Source organism: Erythrolamprus reginae, chromosome 10 (assembly GCF_031021105.1).
Source record: "Erythrolamprus reginae isolate rEryReg1 chromosome 10, rEryReg1.hap1, whole genome shotgun sequence".
NCBI classification, from domain to species: Eukaryota; Metazoa; Chordata; class Lepidosauria; order Squamata; family Dipsadidae; genus Erythrolamprus; species Erythrolamprus reginae.
This window is the reverse complement of record NC_091959.1, coordinates 36,011,100-36,027,989: the sequence shown is the minus strand read 5'-3', so window position 1 is coordinate 36,027,989 and position 16,890 is coordinate 36,011,100. Positions and strand designations below refer to the sequence as shown.

The 16,890-nt window shown below is 41.5% G+C and overlaps 1 protein-coding gene across 6 annotated transcripts in view; it reads right to left on the bottom strand.

Annotated features, from left to right (window-relative positions):
• Positions 1-8,777: 8,777 nt before the first annotated feature.
• Positions 8,778-16,890, bottom strand: part of LOC139173039 (solute carrier family 2, facilitated glucose transporter member 11-like) — a 28,670-nt gene continuing 20,557 nt past the window's right edge. For 4 of the 6 annotated variants that reach the window (XM_070762489.1, XM_070762493.1, XM_070762488.1 and 1 more), the window contains 6 exons: positions 15,596-15,783; positions 14,729-14,839; positions 13,094-13,195; positions 11,195-11,270; positions 9,414-9,541; positions 8,778-9,166 (listed from right to left, as the gene is read on the bottom strand). In XM_070762489.1, the coding sequence (XP_070618590.1) occupies positions 8,969-9,166; positions 9,414-9,541; positions 11,195-11,270; positions 13,094-13,195; positions 14,729-14,839; positions 15,596-15,783 (803 nt within the window). In that variant the 3' untranslated portion in view covers positions 8,778-8,968. The other 2 variants (XM_070762490.1, XM_070762491.1) reach the window with 2 other exon arrangements.

Sequence of the window (16,890 nt, the reverse complement as noted above, 5' to 3'; positions counted from 1 at the left end):
AGTCTCTTACTGCAGAAATTAGCAGTTGGCCCCATGTAATTAAAGTTAAAGTTTGCCATGCAGGTTTCCAATTAATCTATTAATTTTGCTTTCTCTGCAAAGTCGGAGCTTTCGGGTTAAATAAATAATCCATCCGTTGATACAATGACCAATTAAAGGATCTGAAAACGCCCTGCTTCCGCTAACGCCCACAGATTTGGGAAATGCTTGGCTTCTGCTATCATCAGATTATATAAATTTCCCCCTTTAGCAGATGAGCCGAATTGGAAGGGACTCTGTAGGTCATCTCTGGGGCAGGCCTTCAGATGTTGGGACTCTGGTATCCTGTCTCCGCTGATTCTTCTCTCTACTACGTACACTGGCTCTACCGAGCACTTGCAAACGTTCATCGTGTGTTTTAGCCTCCAGTCCTTTAATCATGTTGGCTGCCCTTCTCTGCACAATTTCTGAACAATTTCTGAACATGTCCAAAGATACTTCACCAGAAGAGCCCTTCACTCCTCCACTCGAAATAGAATACCCTACGAGACTAGACTTTCAATCCCGGGCCTAGAAAGTTTAGAACTAAGACGCCTTAAACAAGATCTTAAGTATTGCCCACAAGATCATATGCTGCAACATTCTGCCTGTCGGCGGCTACTTCAGCTTCAACCACAACAACACAAGAGCACACGACAGATTTAAACTTAATATTAACCGCCCCAAACTTGACTGTAAAAAATATGACTTCAGTAACCGAGTTGTCGAAGCGTGGAACTCATTACCGGACTCCATAGTGTCATCCCCAAACCTCCAACACTTTACCCTTAGATTATCTACGGTTGACCTCTCCAGATTCCTTTTAAAATATATATATATATTATTGGTTTTTGCACATACATAACACAATACAAACAACATACAACAGTGCTCTGTGAATGTGTTCCCATCACCTGACTAAACATACATTCCCCACCACCAATTGGGGGGGGTTCAAATATTTACAAGTATATATTCTGTTATTTCCTCAGCTGTGATTTGCATTTATTTACAATTCAAAGAGTGATTGGAGTTTATTTTTCACCTTTTCGTCGCAAATTTTACTTAACATATAATCTTTCACCTTGTCCCATCGTTCTATCAGTTTCTCCAGTTTGTTTTCATTAAAGTTGTTTAATCTTATTTCCATAATTTCAAAGTGAATGTGATCCACCATGTACCAGTACCTATCCAGATTCCTAAGAGGTCAGTAAGGGGAGAGTACAAGTGCACCAGAGTGCCTTCCGTCCCCTGTCCTATTGCTCTCCTATATCTCCTCTACCTTTCTTCTATTCCTATATCTCTTCTTCTATTTTTTCATTGATATGTTCTATTACTATATCTTCTTTTCAATTCTTTCTTAGATATATTTTACTATGAGTATCTCCTCTATAACCTTTAATTCTATAATTCATTGTGTATTGGACTATATAAATAAATCAATAAATCAATCAATAAATCAATAAATCAACCAATCAATCTTTTTTATAGTGTGGTGACCAAAATTGGATGTGGTACTCTAGGTGTGGCAGCTGGCTCATGTTTAACTGGTTGTCCACTAAGACTCCAAGATTATTGTTTATCTTTTTTTCCCAACATGGGTAAACATAAGCTTTTATTCTTTTTTAAAAATTATTTTTAAATTTTATTGAAAGTATATAGTACAGAAAGTGAAAAAAAGCATCCATCAGCCAATATCAAATGAAGCAATAACATTTAGAAAAAGAGCAAAAACAGAAAAAACAAAAGAAAGAAAGGAAGAAAAATATATAGAAAGAACTAGAACAAAAGCATTAAACATGCTCTCTCTTTCCTTTCTTATTGTATGTTTAATATTCAGTTTAATATTCAGTTAGCCGTTTCCCGTATTAAAGTTTTTCATGCTTACTTAATGGGTGTTACTTAAAAACCAAAGAAAATAATGAAACTATAGAGATTATACTTTTCAGTTCTGGAGCTATCATAAGACTATTTAAAAACAAGAAGAAGAGCTTCGAGTATTACAATCATTGCTTAAATCTTAAAATTCTTATTCAAAACAGTTTTAAATTATATACATTTGTAGCATGTCTAAATTAAGGAAAAAGGTTTTGATTGTTATCTTAATATATTTTCACTTTGCTATATAAAATAAGGACTATTTTTCCTATTGGTTTCTTTATTTTTTTTCCTTCTCCCCTTTTATGTAGCCAATTATACCATTTATCCCAAATTTTGTAAAACTTTTGTAAAAGTTATTGTTATTAAACCTGGTTTCATCCTGTCTATGCCTGCTCTTTCGGTTTTTCTTGGCTAAGAATTTACTTTTCTTCACATTGAATTTCATTTGCCCAGGTTCGCCTGGTGCACCAGTTGCGGCCCTATCTGGATCGGGACTCATTGCTCACAGTCACTCATGCCCTCATCACCTCGAGGTTCGACTACTGTAATGCTCTCTACATGGGGCTACCTTTGAAAAGTGTTCGGAAACTTCAGATCGTGCAGAATGCAGCTGCGAGAGCAGTCATGGGCTTACCTAGGTATGCCCATGTTTCGCCAACACTCCGCAGTCTGCATTGGCTGCCGATCAATTTCCGGTCACAATTCAAAGTGTTGTTTATGACCTTTAAAGCCCTTCATGGCACTGGACCAGAATATCTCAGAGACCGCCTTCTGCCGCACGAATCCCAGCGACCGATTAGGTCCCACAGAGTGGGCCTTCTCCGGGTCCCGTCAACTAAACAATGTCGGTTGGCGGGCCCCAGGGGAAGAGCCTTCTCTGTGGCGGCCCCGACTCTCTGGAACCAACTCCCCCCAGAGATTAGAACTGCCCCTACTCTCCCTGCCTTTCGTAAACTCCTTAAAACCCACCTTTGTCGTCAGGCATGGGGGAATTGAATCACCTCCCCCGGGCATGTACAATTTATGCATGGTATGTTTGTGTGTATATTTGTTTAGTTAATGGTTTTAAAAAAAAATATTTTAAATTATATTTAGATTTGTCATGAATTGTTGTATCTTGCTGTGAGCCACCCCGAGTCTGCGGAGAGGGGTGACATACAAATCTAAATAATAAATAAAATAAATAAATAAATTTGGTTTGATAGAGCCCAGTGTTCAAGTCTGTCAAGCTTGTCTTTTGGGGCTCACTACTGTTCTTCATAGCAAAAAGTGTTTCTTTAAATAAACTACCACTTTTACTCTACACCACAAACTCTATTAACCAATATAACAAACCACCCACAATACTATCATACAACTACATGTAACCACTACAACTACCACACCCATGCAAGAGTGTATTTTACCTTTATATAATCCCCAGCAATCAGGTTGCAACACGATTAGTAAACCTATGATTACCCACTAATTATTGCTTGCATCAGACATTGCCATGGTTACAGACCATTTTCCTGCCTTGTAATGTGATCACAGGATGTCCTTTTTTAATTTTTTTATTTTTTTAAATTTATTTATTTTGTCCAATACACGATACATATGGAAGAGAATAGACATGAAGTAATATATATAAAGATAATATGTAAAAATAGAGGAGAAGATATATGAAAGGAAGAAAATATATATGATATATGAGATAAAGGAAAGACAATTAGACAAGGGACGAAAGGCACACCGGTGTGTTGCAGTATAGCAAGTTATGTTGGGATAGGATTTTTATTAATCTGTAATTCTAGCATTAAAAAATATATATACTCTGTGTGACCCTGATAAAAACCCAGGACAAGGAAAGGCTGTAAACTCGCCTAATCTGCATCCCTGGGAACAGGGGCTCAGAATAAACATCTCAAAGCTTTTACAACTCTGGACAGGACATTATAGGATCAAAGGGGGAAGTTTCATTGCCTGGAGCACACAAACTATCAAAGGGCAATTAAGAGGGATTAGCCAGAAGAAACCTTCAAAAGAAACTAGGTGCGAATAAACATCTGCTTTTTAGGAAGTTCCTAGAAGATCCTTCCTTGATATGAAGATCGTTCCTTGATATGTGTGGGAAAAGAAGAAACTCAAAGATACCTTTGAAGCTGTATGGTTGATGTATCATTTTGACATGTATATGTAATCATACCCCATTTCCTTATGTTCCCAAATAAATAGGAGCGCATGACTCTATACCATGTCACTCCACCCAGAGAGAGAATGTGTCCAGGTTCTACTTTCTAGGATTTGCGTTCGTGGGTGACCCCACTGGGTTGCTCTTAGTCCCTTTTGAAGGCATTGCTTTCATTAGGACTCAGCAGTTTCCACACCGGTGCACTTATGTACGCTCCTTACTGACCTCTTAGGAACCTGGAGAGGTCAATCGTGGAGAGTCTAAGGGAGAAATGTTGGGGGTTAGGGGTTGACACTATTGAGTCCGGTAATGAGTTCCACGCTACGACAACTCAATTGTTAAAGTCATATTTTTTACAGTCAAGTTTGTAGCGGTTGATATTAAGTTTGAATCTGTTGCGTGCTCTTGTGTTGTTACGGTTGAAGCTGAAGTAGTCAGGTTATGCCTTCCAGCTTAGTATAATTTGCAAATTTGGTAAGCTCCCCTTCTGTTCTGCCCATTTAAGCCATTTATGAAGATATTGAAGAATACTGGGACTAAGATGGAACCTTAGCCACAGCAAAAGGTCCTTGACTCACTGAGAAGGGAATGTTATTTTGGCTACATATCTCACACTGCTCATCGAGTAACGCTTGTCAGACATTTACAGATTAATCTGGGGGTGATGCTATCTATCCCACTATTTTGTTGTGGTCTACTTTGTTGAATGCCTTGCTAAAGTCTAAGCATTAAATATATCACACGAATCCCAGCGACCGATAAGGTCCCACAGAGTTGGCCTTCTCCGGGTCACGTCGGCTAAACAATGTCGTTTGGCGGGCCCCATGGGAAGAGCCTTCTCTGTGGCGGCCCCGTCCCTCTGGAATCAACTCGCCCCGGAGATTAAAACAGTCCCTAAGACCCACCTATATCACCAGGCATGGGGGAACTGAGACACCTCCCTCAGGCTTTTATATTTTATATTTGTTATGTATGTGTTGTATGGTTTTAATTGTTGGGGTTTTATATATCTTTTCTTATATGTCTAATATTAGATTTGTTTACTGTTATATTGTTTTTATTATTGTTGTGAGCCGCCCCAAGTCTTCGGAGAGGGGCAGCATACAAATCTAATAAATTGAATTGAATTGAATTGAATATTAAATATATTAAATATAAGGGTATATTTACTCCTAGACTATTCACAGTTGACCTCTCCAGATTTCTAAGAGGTCTGTAAGGGGCGTGCATAAGTGCACTAGCGTGCCTCCTGTCCCCTGTCCTATTGTCTCTTCTATATTTCAAATATCATATCTACTATTCTTCTATTCTATTCTTCTTATACTACTTTCATAATATCATTCTCTAATTGATATATTCTTTTCCTAAATTTTCAATTCTATTCTTTCTCTAGTATATTTTACTCGAGTATAACCTCTATAACCTTCATTTCGTATTATTGTGCATTGGAATAAAATAAAAAAAAATAACAAAAAAAATAAAAAAAATAAAAAAAATAAAAAAATAAAAAAAATAAAAATTAAATTAAATTAAATTAAATTAAATTAAATTAAATTAAATTAAATTAAATTAAATTAAATTAAATTAAATTAAATTAAATTAAATTAAATTAATTAAATTAAATTAAATTAAATTAAATTAAATTAAATTAAATTAAATTAAATTAAATTAAATTAAATTAAATTAAATTAAATTAAATTAAATTAAATTAAATTAAATTAAATTAAATTAAATTAAATTAAATTAAATTAAATTAAATTAAATTAAATTAAATTAAATTAAATTAAATTAAATTAAATTAAATTAAATTAAATTAAATTATCCACAGTATTTCGCTGGCCTACTAATCTAGCCATGGTGTTGAAGAATGAAATAAGATTGGTTGGGCATGGTCTGTTTTTAACAAGCCCAATGTCAGGGTTGCAAGTAACACCCTTAACGAAAAAAGACTCAGAGGTGTGACTTTCCTCAAAGTTCCACTTTATTAGAGGTATTATATTGGCACTTCTGGGAAAAACCTGAATCTAAAGAATTCCAGGTTTCCCCACTGAAAAGAAAGTTCAAGACCTTGCCCAACACCCACCTGTCCATCCCACGATCCAATCACATCCTCCAAACTGGAGGTGCCTCCCAGGCATCCGACTCCAGGTGCCAGGACAAAATGTCCTTGACTCTCTGAGAAAGGAATGTTATTTTGGCTATCTCTCTCTCACGCTCCCTTATAGCCCCACCTCCCAGGACTGAAGGCCCAGTGAAACAATGGCTTCCAGGCATGGCAGGCTGCCCCCCCCTTCAAAAGAAGACCAACTCCTGCAACCAGAGAAAAACAGGTGGGGTTTAGAGCAGCGATGAGATCTAAAACATTTCCCTATTGGTTCTGTGGGCTTGGAGGTCAGGTGACTCGTTGGGCATGCTTGGTGGTCAGGTGAGCGGGTGGGCATGGCAAACTTGTAAAATGCGGTGAACCTCACTTAACAACTTTCTGGTTCTTGTTCTTATATTTTCTTAAGAACATAAGAACATAAGAGCCCTGCTGAATCAGGCCAAAGCCCATCGAGTCCAACATTCTGTGTCCCACAGTGGCCCACCAATTGTCCTTGGGGATCTTGAGCAGAAAGAGAAGGCAAAACCCTCCCTTTGCCTTGACCCCCAACAAATGGGACCCAAGAGAACCCTTCCTGCCTCAACCAACATAGAGGCGGCACTTAGACATCCGTTTCAATAACCACCGATACACCTGGCATCCATGAATCTGTCTAATCCTGCCTTGAAGCTATCAAGGCTGACAGCTTCTGGAAGGGAATTCCATCAACCAAGGACCCTCTGGGGGAAGAAATATTTCCCTTGATTTGTCCTCGCTTTCTTACCTATGAGCTTTAGAGAGGGTCCCCTCGTCCTAGTATTGTGTGACAGAGGAAAGAATTTTTCTCTATCCACCTTTTCTTTCCCATGGATGATTTTATACCCTTCGATCCAGTCACCCCTTAAATGCCGTCTTTCAAGGCTGGAGAGACCAAGGTGTTGCAACCTGGTTTCATAAGGGAAGTGCTCCATTTCCTTGATCATACTTGTTGCCCTTTTTTGCACCTTTTCCAGTTCCATTATATCCTTCTTGAGATGAGGTGACCAGAACTTATTGGAATAATTACTTTATTAGACATATAGAATTATGGTTTATTAGATATTTTTTGTTGCAATATGAAGAATTATTTTATATATAATCTACTTGGCTTAAAGGATTACTGTATAAGAACATTGCCTTTTGGAATAATGAGCTCAACAAATATAGCTTTTCTCCATCTAATATTAAAACATTGCAATAACCTTTACATTAAGGGGCGTGCCTAAGTGCACTAGAGTGCCTTCCGACCCCTGTCCTATTGTCTCTCCTATATCCCATATACATCTTCTCTTCTATCCCTATATCTTTCTTCTATTCTCTCATTGATTTATTTTATCCTATATTCTCTCCTCTATTCTTTCTCTAATTCTATTTCCTCGAAGGTGTCCCCTATTATCTTCATTGTGTATTATTGTGTATTGGACTAATTAACTAACCAACTAACCAACCAACCAACCAACCAACCAACCAACCAACCAACCAACCAACCAACCAACCAACCAACCAACTAACTATTTGGACCGGGAGTCACTGCTCACAGTCACTCATGCCCTCATCACCTCGAGGCTTGACTACTGTAACACTCTCTACATGGGGCTACCTTTGAAAAGTGTTTGGAAACTTCAGGTCGTGCAGAATGCAGCTGCGAGAGCAATCATGGGCTTTTCCAAATATGCCCATGTTACACCAACGCTCGGCAGTCTGCATTGGTTGCCGATCAGCTTCCGGTCACAATTCAAAGTGTTGGTTATGACCTATAAAGCCCTTCATGGCACCGGACCAGAATATCTCAGGGACTGCCTTCTGCTGCACGAATCCCAGCGACTGATTAGGTCCCACAGAGTGGGTCTTCTCCGGGTCCCGTCAACTAAACAATGTTGCTTGGCGGGATCCAGGGGAAGAGCCTTCTCTGTGGCAGCCCCGGCCCTCTGGAACCAACTCCCCCCAGAGATTAGAATTGCCCCCACCCTCCTTGCCTTTCGTAAGCTTCTTAAAACCCACCTCTGCTGCCAGGCACGGGGGAATTGAGATACTCTTTCCCCCTAGGCCTTTACAATTTTATGCATGGTATGTCTGTATGTATGCTTGGTTTTATAATAAGGGTTTTTAACTGTTTTAATAGCGGATTGTTATATGCTGCTTTTATTATTGTTGTTAGCCGTCCCGAGTCTACGGAGAGGGGCGGCATACAAATCCAATAAATAAATGAATGAATGAATAAACAAACAAACAAACAAACAAACAAACAATCCCACTTGGCCAAATAAAGCTGTTCTGTTTTATTCTATTCCGTTCCTTTTCACACCATGCCACGCTACGCCACCCCATTCCATGCCACTCCACCTCTACTAAATTCCAATGCTAGAATTTCCTTAAAAGTGGGGCTACATACACCTGTGGCAGAAGGATTCCAAACCCCTCTGCCCTCTGGTCCAGCACCCAGCACCTCTCCAGATTCAGAGCATGTGTGAAGAAGTGAAAGCCAACTTGTTGTCCAGTGCCAGGGACTCTGGGTGTGTCCCATTCCTCCTCTTTAAAAGACAGGCTACAGCCAGGCCCTTGTGTGATCTATCAAAAAGTGCAATATTGTTAAGAATACAAGGATCTTTATTTCTTACTGGATCATGTCATCACAAAACAACCAGGGTTTGGTGACTGCAAGTGCTTTAACGTCTTAGGGATGGAGAACCAATTCTGGAGGTTCATCTAAAGGGATTTCCAAAAAGCTGCAGGCTGGACCACGTGTGGCTTCTCTGAGATTTGAGAGTCCAACTTTGTCATAGTTTGGTACACAATTCATGGTCTTTGGCTTCCAAGACAGGAATTTGTTTCTTCTTAAAATTAAGTTTGTCAAATTCTTCTTGGATTTCCAGGATGGATTTTTTCTTTGTCTCAGGCAGGAAGCAGTAAATAATAAATCCTGAAGTATAAAGGATCCCCATGAAGATGAGAAAGGAGAACTGATGGAAATTTTCCTGATGATGGGGGAAAAAAATGGCCATCAACTATTTAGGATTGCAACAGCTTCCTACTGGAACAGAGGCTGATTCCTGTGCAAATTCCCCATAAATATTCCCGACTGGTTTCCAAATACCAAGTCTTGGGATTCAGCTGGTATTGCCAACATTGCATCCCGCAGCAACCAATGTAGGCAGCTGATTGCCACCATATTCCTGCATATTGGAGGGAGGAATAAAATATAGGGGTGCTAGAATCACCTACCATCATCAAGGGAAATAGCATTCCAATCACAAAGACTCCAACCCAGCTCATGCTCCCACTAATGGCGAAGGCTGGGGCTCTGGATGACTGATCAAAGATTTCCATCCGGAGAGAGACGGTGGCACCAGCTGTGGAGAAAGCAAAGGGGGGTTTGTTGCCATAACCACAACTTAAGAACCTAAGAAGAGCCCTGCTGAATCAGGCCAAAGCCCACCGAGTCCAGCATTCTGTGTCCCACAGTGGCCCACCAATTGTCAATGGGGATCTTCAGCAGAAAGAGAAGGCAAGACCCTCCCTTTCCCTTGACCCCCAACAAAGGGTACCCAAGGGAATCCTGCCTGTTTCAACTCAAAGAGAGAGAAAGGAAGGAAGGAAGGAAGGAAGGAGGGAGGGAGGGAGGGAAGGAGAAAGAAAGAAAGAAAGACAGAGAGACATAAGAACCTAAGAAGTGCCCTGCTGAATCAGGCCAAAGCCCATCGAGTCCAGCATTCTGTGTCACACAGTGGCCCACCAATTGTCCTTGGGGATCTTGAGCAGAAAGAGAAGGCAAGACCCTCCCTTTCCCTTGGCCGCCAACAAATGGGACTCAAGGGAATCCTGCCTGCCTCAACCAACATAGAGGCGGCACATGGACATCCATTTCAATAACCACTGATACACTTGGAATCCCTGAATCTGTCTAATCCTGCCTTGAAGCTCTCCAAGCTGACAGCTGTCACGACCTCTTCTGGAAGTGAATTCCATCAACCAAGGACTGTCTGGGTGAAGAAATATTTCCTTTGATTTGTCCTCGCTTCTTACCTATGAGCTTTAGGGAGGGCCCCCTCGTCCTAGTATTGTGTGTTAGAGAAAATATTTTTTCTCTATCCACCTTTTCTATCCCATGCATGATTTTATACACTTCGATCAAGTCACCCCTTCAACGCCGTCTTTCAAGGCTGAAGAGACCAAGGCGTTGCAACCTGGCTTCATAAGGGAGGGGCTCCATTTCCTTGATCATTTATTATTATTATTATTATTATTATTATTATTATTATTATTATTATCATCATCATTATTATCATTATTATCATTATTATCATTATTATCATTATTATCATTATTATTTATTAGATTTTTAGGCCGCCCCTCTCCGCAGACTGGGGGCGGCTCACAACAATAATAAAAACAATGTATCACAAATCTAATATTTAAAAGTAACTAAAAAACCCTTATTTAAAAAGCAAGACATACACCCAACATACCACGCATAACTTATATAGGCCAGGGGGAGATGTCTCAATTCCCCCATGCCTGACGGCCGAGGTGGGTTTTAAGAAGTTTGTGAAAGGCAAGGAGGGTGGGGGCAATCCTAATCTCCATCTGCCAATTGCAAAAGGCTGCTTTACTGGGATTGGCAAACATAATTCGCCACTACATCATGCAGTCCTAGGTGCTTGGGAAGCGCCCGACTGGTGATCAAATATGAAATCCAGCATAGTGATCTCGTTTGCTGTGTTGTACTGACATAATAATAATAATAATAATAATAATAATAATAATAATAATAATAATAATAATAGTCTCCTGTTTGGGCAGGGGGTTGGACTTAGATGAGCTGCCAGGTCCCTTCCAACTCTGTTCATCTCTTAAGCAGCATCCACACAGTTATAACTGCCTCTCTGACTGAGGGCTGTAGCACTCACCCACCCCCATCTTTCTTTATTCTGCCCCCTACTTGGAAAGATTTAAACCGAAAGTAAGTTTAAGTACCGATTTAAAATCTGCGTTGAAGAAATTACCTGGGCCCATTCCGAAGACAAACACAAAACAGAAGATCAAAGACAGGCTACAATAAGGCATCCAGGAGAGCCAGGGCTGAAATAAACAAAAGTGAATTTTAGTTCATTAATTTCTTATGATCAAAGTGTTGGTAATGACCTATAAAGACCTACATGACATCGGACCAGAATACCTATAGGACCGCCTTCTGCCGCACGAATCCCAGTGGTCGATTAGGTCCCACAGAGTTGACCTTCTCCGGGTCCCATCGACTAAACAATGTCGGTTGGCAGGAGCCAGGGGAAGAGCCTTCTCTGTGGCGGCCCCTGCCCTCTGGAATCAACTCCCTCTGGAGATTCGAACTGCCCTCTCCCTCCTCGCCTTCCGTAAAATGTTGAAGACTCACCTTTGTCGCCAGGCGTGGGGGTGATTAAGGCCCCTCCACTTTTTTTTTGTTTTTCTGATCTCTGTATTACAATTAATTGGGTTGAGTATGTATGATTGCGTAGTTGATGATTTTACGATACTGATTATGTTATGTTAATGTTTTTTAATTTAACTTTTTAACTTTTTAATATTAGATTTGTATTGTATTGTACTGTTGCTATGTCGTGAGCCGCCCCGAGTCTTTGGAGAGGGGCGGCATACAAATCTAATAAATTATTATTATTATTATTATTATTATTATTATTATTATTATCAAACATGGATATCAACCGACTCCTGATGATTTGTGAGCCGCAGGTTTAAGTTTTATCGAAAGCCTAAAAATCACCCTGGTCTCTGCCCCCCCCTTCCCAGTTTTGGCCTCCCCATCTGCAGGGCCCTTGTTTGGTGGCAGAATAAACTTTGCTCAGCCTCTGCCTTGCTTTTGCCTCGGGAACCAAATATGATTATGATTATGATTATGATTATGATTATGATTATGATTATGATTATGATTATGATTATGATTATGATTATGATTATGATTATGATTATGATTATGATTATGATTATGATTATGATTATGATTATGATTATGATTATGATTATGATTATGATTATGATTATGATTATGATTATGATTATGATTATGATTATGATTATGATTATGATTATTAATAATAATTTATTAGATTTGTATGCCGCCCCTCTCCATGGACTTGGAGCGGTTCACAACAAAATAACACAGTATAACAAACCTAATATTAAAAAACATTTAAAACCCCAACATTAAAACCATGCAACACAACCATTCCATGCATAAACTATATATGCCTAGGGGTATCTTAATTCCCCCATGCCTGGAGACATAGGTGGGTCCTTAGCAATTTGCGAAAGGCAAGGAAGGTGGGGGCAGTTCTAATCTCTGGGGGGAGTTGATGCCAATGGGCTGGAGCCACCACAGAGAAGGCTCTCCCCCGGGCCCCGCCATTGACATTGTTTAGTTGACGGGACCCAGAGAAGGCCAACTCTGTGGGACCTAATTGGTCACTGGGATTCCTGCGGCAGAAGACCGTTCCAGAGGTATTCTGGTCCTATGCCATGTAGGGCTTTATAGGTCATTACCAACACTTTGCATTGTGACCGGAAACTGATCGGGAGCCAATGCAGGCTGCGGAGTGTTGACAAGATGTGGGAAAATCTAGGAAGTTCCACGATAGCTCTCGCAGCTGCCTTCTGCACGATCTGAAGTTTCTGAACACTCTTCAAAGGTAGCCCCCAGAGATGACTTCAAAGCTAATCTCTCCCAGTCACAGAAGCTGTGTCGCTTCCTTCCTTTTTGACCACACAGCAGTGTGCGTTTGTGTGCGTGAGAGGGAGGGAGGACCTATTAGATCAGGGGAGTGTAACCCCGCGCAGTGGCCCCCTCCAGTAGACCACTCAACAGCTGCCACCCCTTGTTTGGAGGAACAGCCCTGGGGACATCGGCTCACCTGTAGGGAGATGGCCAAGGTGATACCAGCCAGCATGGTGCCCATCAAAGCGTAGCCTGTCCAGAGTAGCACCTTCCTTCCAAATTGTTCAATGATGAAGCTCTGAGGGATTTGGGGAGAGGAATGAGCACTTGGAAGAGGCCCTTGCAGCTTGACCCGCCACGGCTGACCCTGACAGGTGAAGAAACTGCTTGGACGAGAAATGAAACAGCTTCAAAGAAAAAACAGAAATTCCAATTGCTTCCTGAAAAAGCACCTTTGAGACAACCATGACCTGGAGTCTAGACCTGAAGAGGCAGATTGAGTAACTTCAGCTCTTTGTTGGTGACAGTGAGCAAACATCAGCAAACGCCCAGTTTAAACTGCAGTTGGACTGAGAGAGCCCTGGCTGGGAAGGAACCAATCAGCAATCTCCTGCTCTACTCAAAAGAGCGGACCTGAGTGGAAACTTCCCAGCTAGCATGAAGATCTCAAGACATAACGTCTCGACTAGAAAGCCTAGAACTAAGAGGCCTTAAACAAGATCTAAGTATTGCCCACAAGATCATATGCTGCAACATTCTGCCTGTCGACGACTACTTCAGCTCCAACCGCAATAACACAAGAGCACGCAACAGATTCAAACTAAATATTAACGCTCCAAACTTGACTGTAAAAAATACGACTTTATTACATTAATACAAATACTTATTAATACTTATGTCAACTCTTATACTTTCTTTCTTTATATACAAAAATATACTTACTACACTATACATATACACCTCCTATTATCTTCTCACACAATGTCGTATTACCTTAAAACGTCTGCGCCATATGCAGATTTCTGTTTTTCACACTTTCTGTTTTTCTTTCTAATTTTCCTTTTCTTTTCTTTCCCAACTCTAAATTTTTCTGCCCGTAAATAAACTCTAAAATCTTCGTACTCCTCTCCCTTTACTTTCTTCCTTTATAAAATACCTTTACTTATCTACTATTACCTAATATATATAGATATATACATGCACTAGAAATTGATAACTTATTGGAAACGAGATGTAAGATTTACTACTATAATTTAAGATATAGTTGGTAATAATAAGGATACTGTTTATTTACATTGTTTAAGAAATATTATAATGATACTAAGGAATTTACGTCCTATGATGTATAATGTATGATGTATAATGTTACTATTTTTCCCTACCTCTCCTTTTTTTCCTTCTGTTCATCCCTTCCTCCCCCCCCTTTTCCCTTTTTTCTTTCTTTGTATTTATAAATAAAGTATATTTTTTTAAAAATAAAAAAATAAAAAATACGACTTTAGCAATCGAGTTGTCAAAGTGTGGAACTCATTCCCCCTTAGACTATCCACGGTTGACCTCTCCAGGTTCCTAAGAGGTCAGTAAGGGGTGCATAAGTGCACTACTGTGCCTTCCATCCCCTGTCCAATTGTCTCTCCTATATATTTTATATCTTTTCTTCCATTCATATATCTTTTCCTCTTTTCTTCTGGTGATCAGTAGAAGGAGCTTGCAGGGCTGCCCTCTAACCACTGCACCACCGAGGCTCTTTTGGAGGGAGAATTGCCTTCTCTTGGGCCACAACTACCCTGTCTGCTTCCTGCCCGCATCCTCCCACGCCATTCCGACTCACACAAAGGATGGTGGAGAGGAATTCGCAGAGGCTCACTCCCAGGGCCAAGTAGGGGATCTGCTCAAGGTGGAACCCAGCAGCCTGGAGCACTTCAAAGGTGTAGGAGTAAATCTGTGGAGAAGGAGGAAGAGGAGGAGGAGGAAGCAGGGAAGCCACCTGGGGACTCTGATACAGGAGGGAGAGGCCACCACTGCCCCCCTGGGAGCAGTCCTAGAGAGGGGGGAGTTCTCCATGAATGGGAGGGGGTTCGGGACAGGCTTGGGAAGGAAGAGAAGGAAGAGCCCCTCCCTCTCTGCTCACTCCCAAGGGTCAAAGGCAGGGGTAGGTAACAGGCAGGATGGGGTGGAACACAGTTCCACCAGCGGAAATGAAGCTGTGTGTCCAGATCCAGCTGACAATCCCCCACTCCCATCCTCTTCCTCCTCCTCGGAAAGCGGCAGGGAGACCAGCACCGGCAGGAGTTGCAGGGGGTCCATTTCTCCCCCATCTTTTCTCAACAGCTAATCGGCACCCGTTCACCTAGCTACCCAGATTGAGGTGGGGGCACAATCCAGGAAGGAGAGCGTGGGAAACGCGAAGCAAATTGTCACCCCAGAGAGCGACACTAGTGAGGTTGTAAGTCGAGGACTTCACAGTTCACTTGAACGATGAGGATCGTTCAAGCCACTCCCACCTGGTCATATGGCTGGCAAGCCACTCCTACCAGTCACATGACCATCAAGCCACGCCCACAAATTAAGTTACACCCACAGTGTGGCAGTAAAAATTTTGGCTGCCCATTACTGGTCAAAGGAGACTGGGGGGCAGGTCTTCCTGTTTCTGTAGCCTCCTCCCCACATATACATAAAGCTGAAGGGCTCACTCAACTGCCTGGATGCCGCTCAGCTGGGTGGTCCCAGACAAGACGAGCATCATGCATAGTTGCCAGCGCACGGAAGGGTCCTTGGCCAGCGCCAGGAGGCTCTTGCTCTGGGGGCTGCTCAGGGCCTCTTGCTCCTTCCGCAGGTCGTCCAGTTCTGCCCGGTGGGGCTCTTCCCCCCAAAAGGTCTTCATGGCTGGGGAGAAAGAGAAAGAGGGTGTGGCAGGGACACAACTCCCGACCCGGCAGGCCCCTCCCATCTGGCCCCCCTGCCTGGCCACAGAACCAGGCAGAACCGTTTCCTGGTGGCACCAGCTCCACTTTGTGGCGGTCCAGGAATGGCACAGCTGTGACTTCTGGGTGTGAAAGACGGGGGGCTCGTGGGGCTGGCAGGAGGGTCACGCTAACCGAGGAACTGGAGGAAATGTAGGAAAATTCCTTTTCTATTCCTTTCTTCTATTCCTATATCTCTTCTTCTATTCTTTCATTGATGTGTTCTATTACTATACCTTCTTTTCTATTATTTCTTAAATATATTTTACTATGAGTATCTCCTCTATAACCTTCATCATGTATTTTACTATGTGTATATAGATATATACCCACTAAAAACCCCATTGTGTATTGGACAAAATAAATAAATAAATAAATAAAAACAAATAAATAAATAAAAGGCAGTTTGGGCAGTCTCAAGGCCTTTGCTTGAGACCTTGAGACCTTGAGAGAGGCTCCTGTGGCAGTCTGTTCCACTGGCTAGCATACAGTCAGGAAGTTGTTCCTGTTGTGCGCTCTATACCTTCTTCCATGTGGTTTGAATGGGTTCTGTCCACCCCCCAATCTGGGGAACCAGGGAAGGGTCTGCCCTGTACGAGAAATCCTCTGACATTTATTAAAAAATTATCCCGCTTACATTGCTACTGATTGCAACTATACGGCTGGGGGCAGCTCACAAACCATAGAAATATAGAAGATGGACGGCAGAAAAAGACCTCCTGGTCCATCTCATCTGCCCTTATACTATTTCCTGTATTTTATCTTAGGATGGATCTATGTTTATCCCAGGCATGTTTAAATTCAGCAACTGTGGATTTATTTCTTTTATTTCTTTCTTTTAGTTATTCGATTTTTATGCCCCCCTTCTCCTTAGACTCAGGGCGGCTTACAACATGTTAGCAAAAGCACTTTTTAACAGAGCCAGCCTATTGCCCCCCAACAATCCGGGTCCTCATTTTACCCACCTCGGAAGGATGGAAGGTTGAGTGAACCTTGAGCCGGTGATGAGATTTGAACCGCCGACCTACAG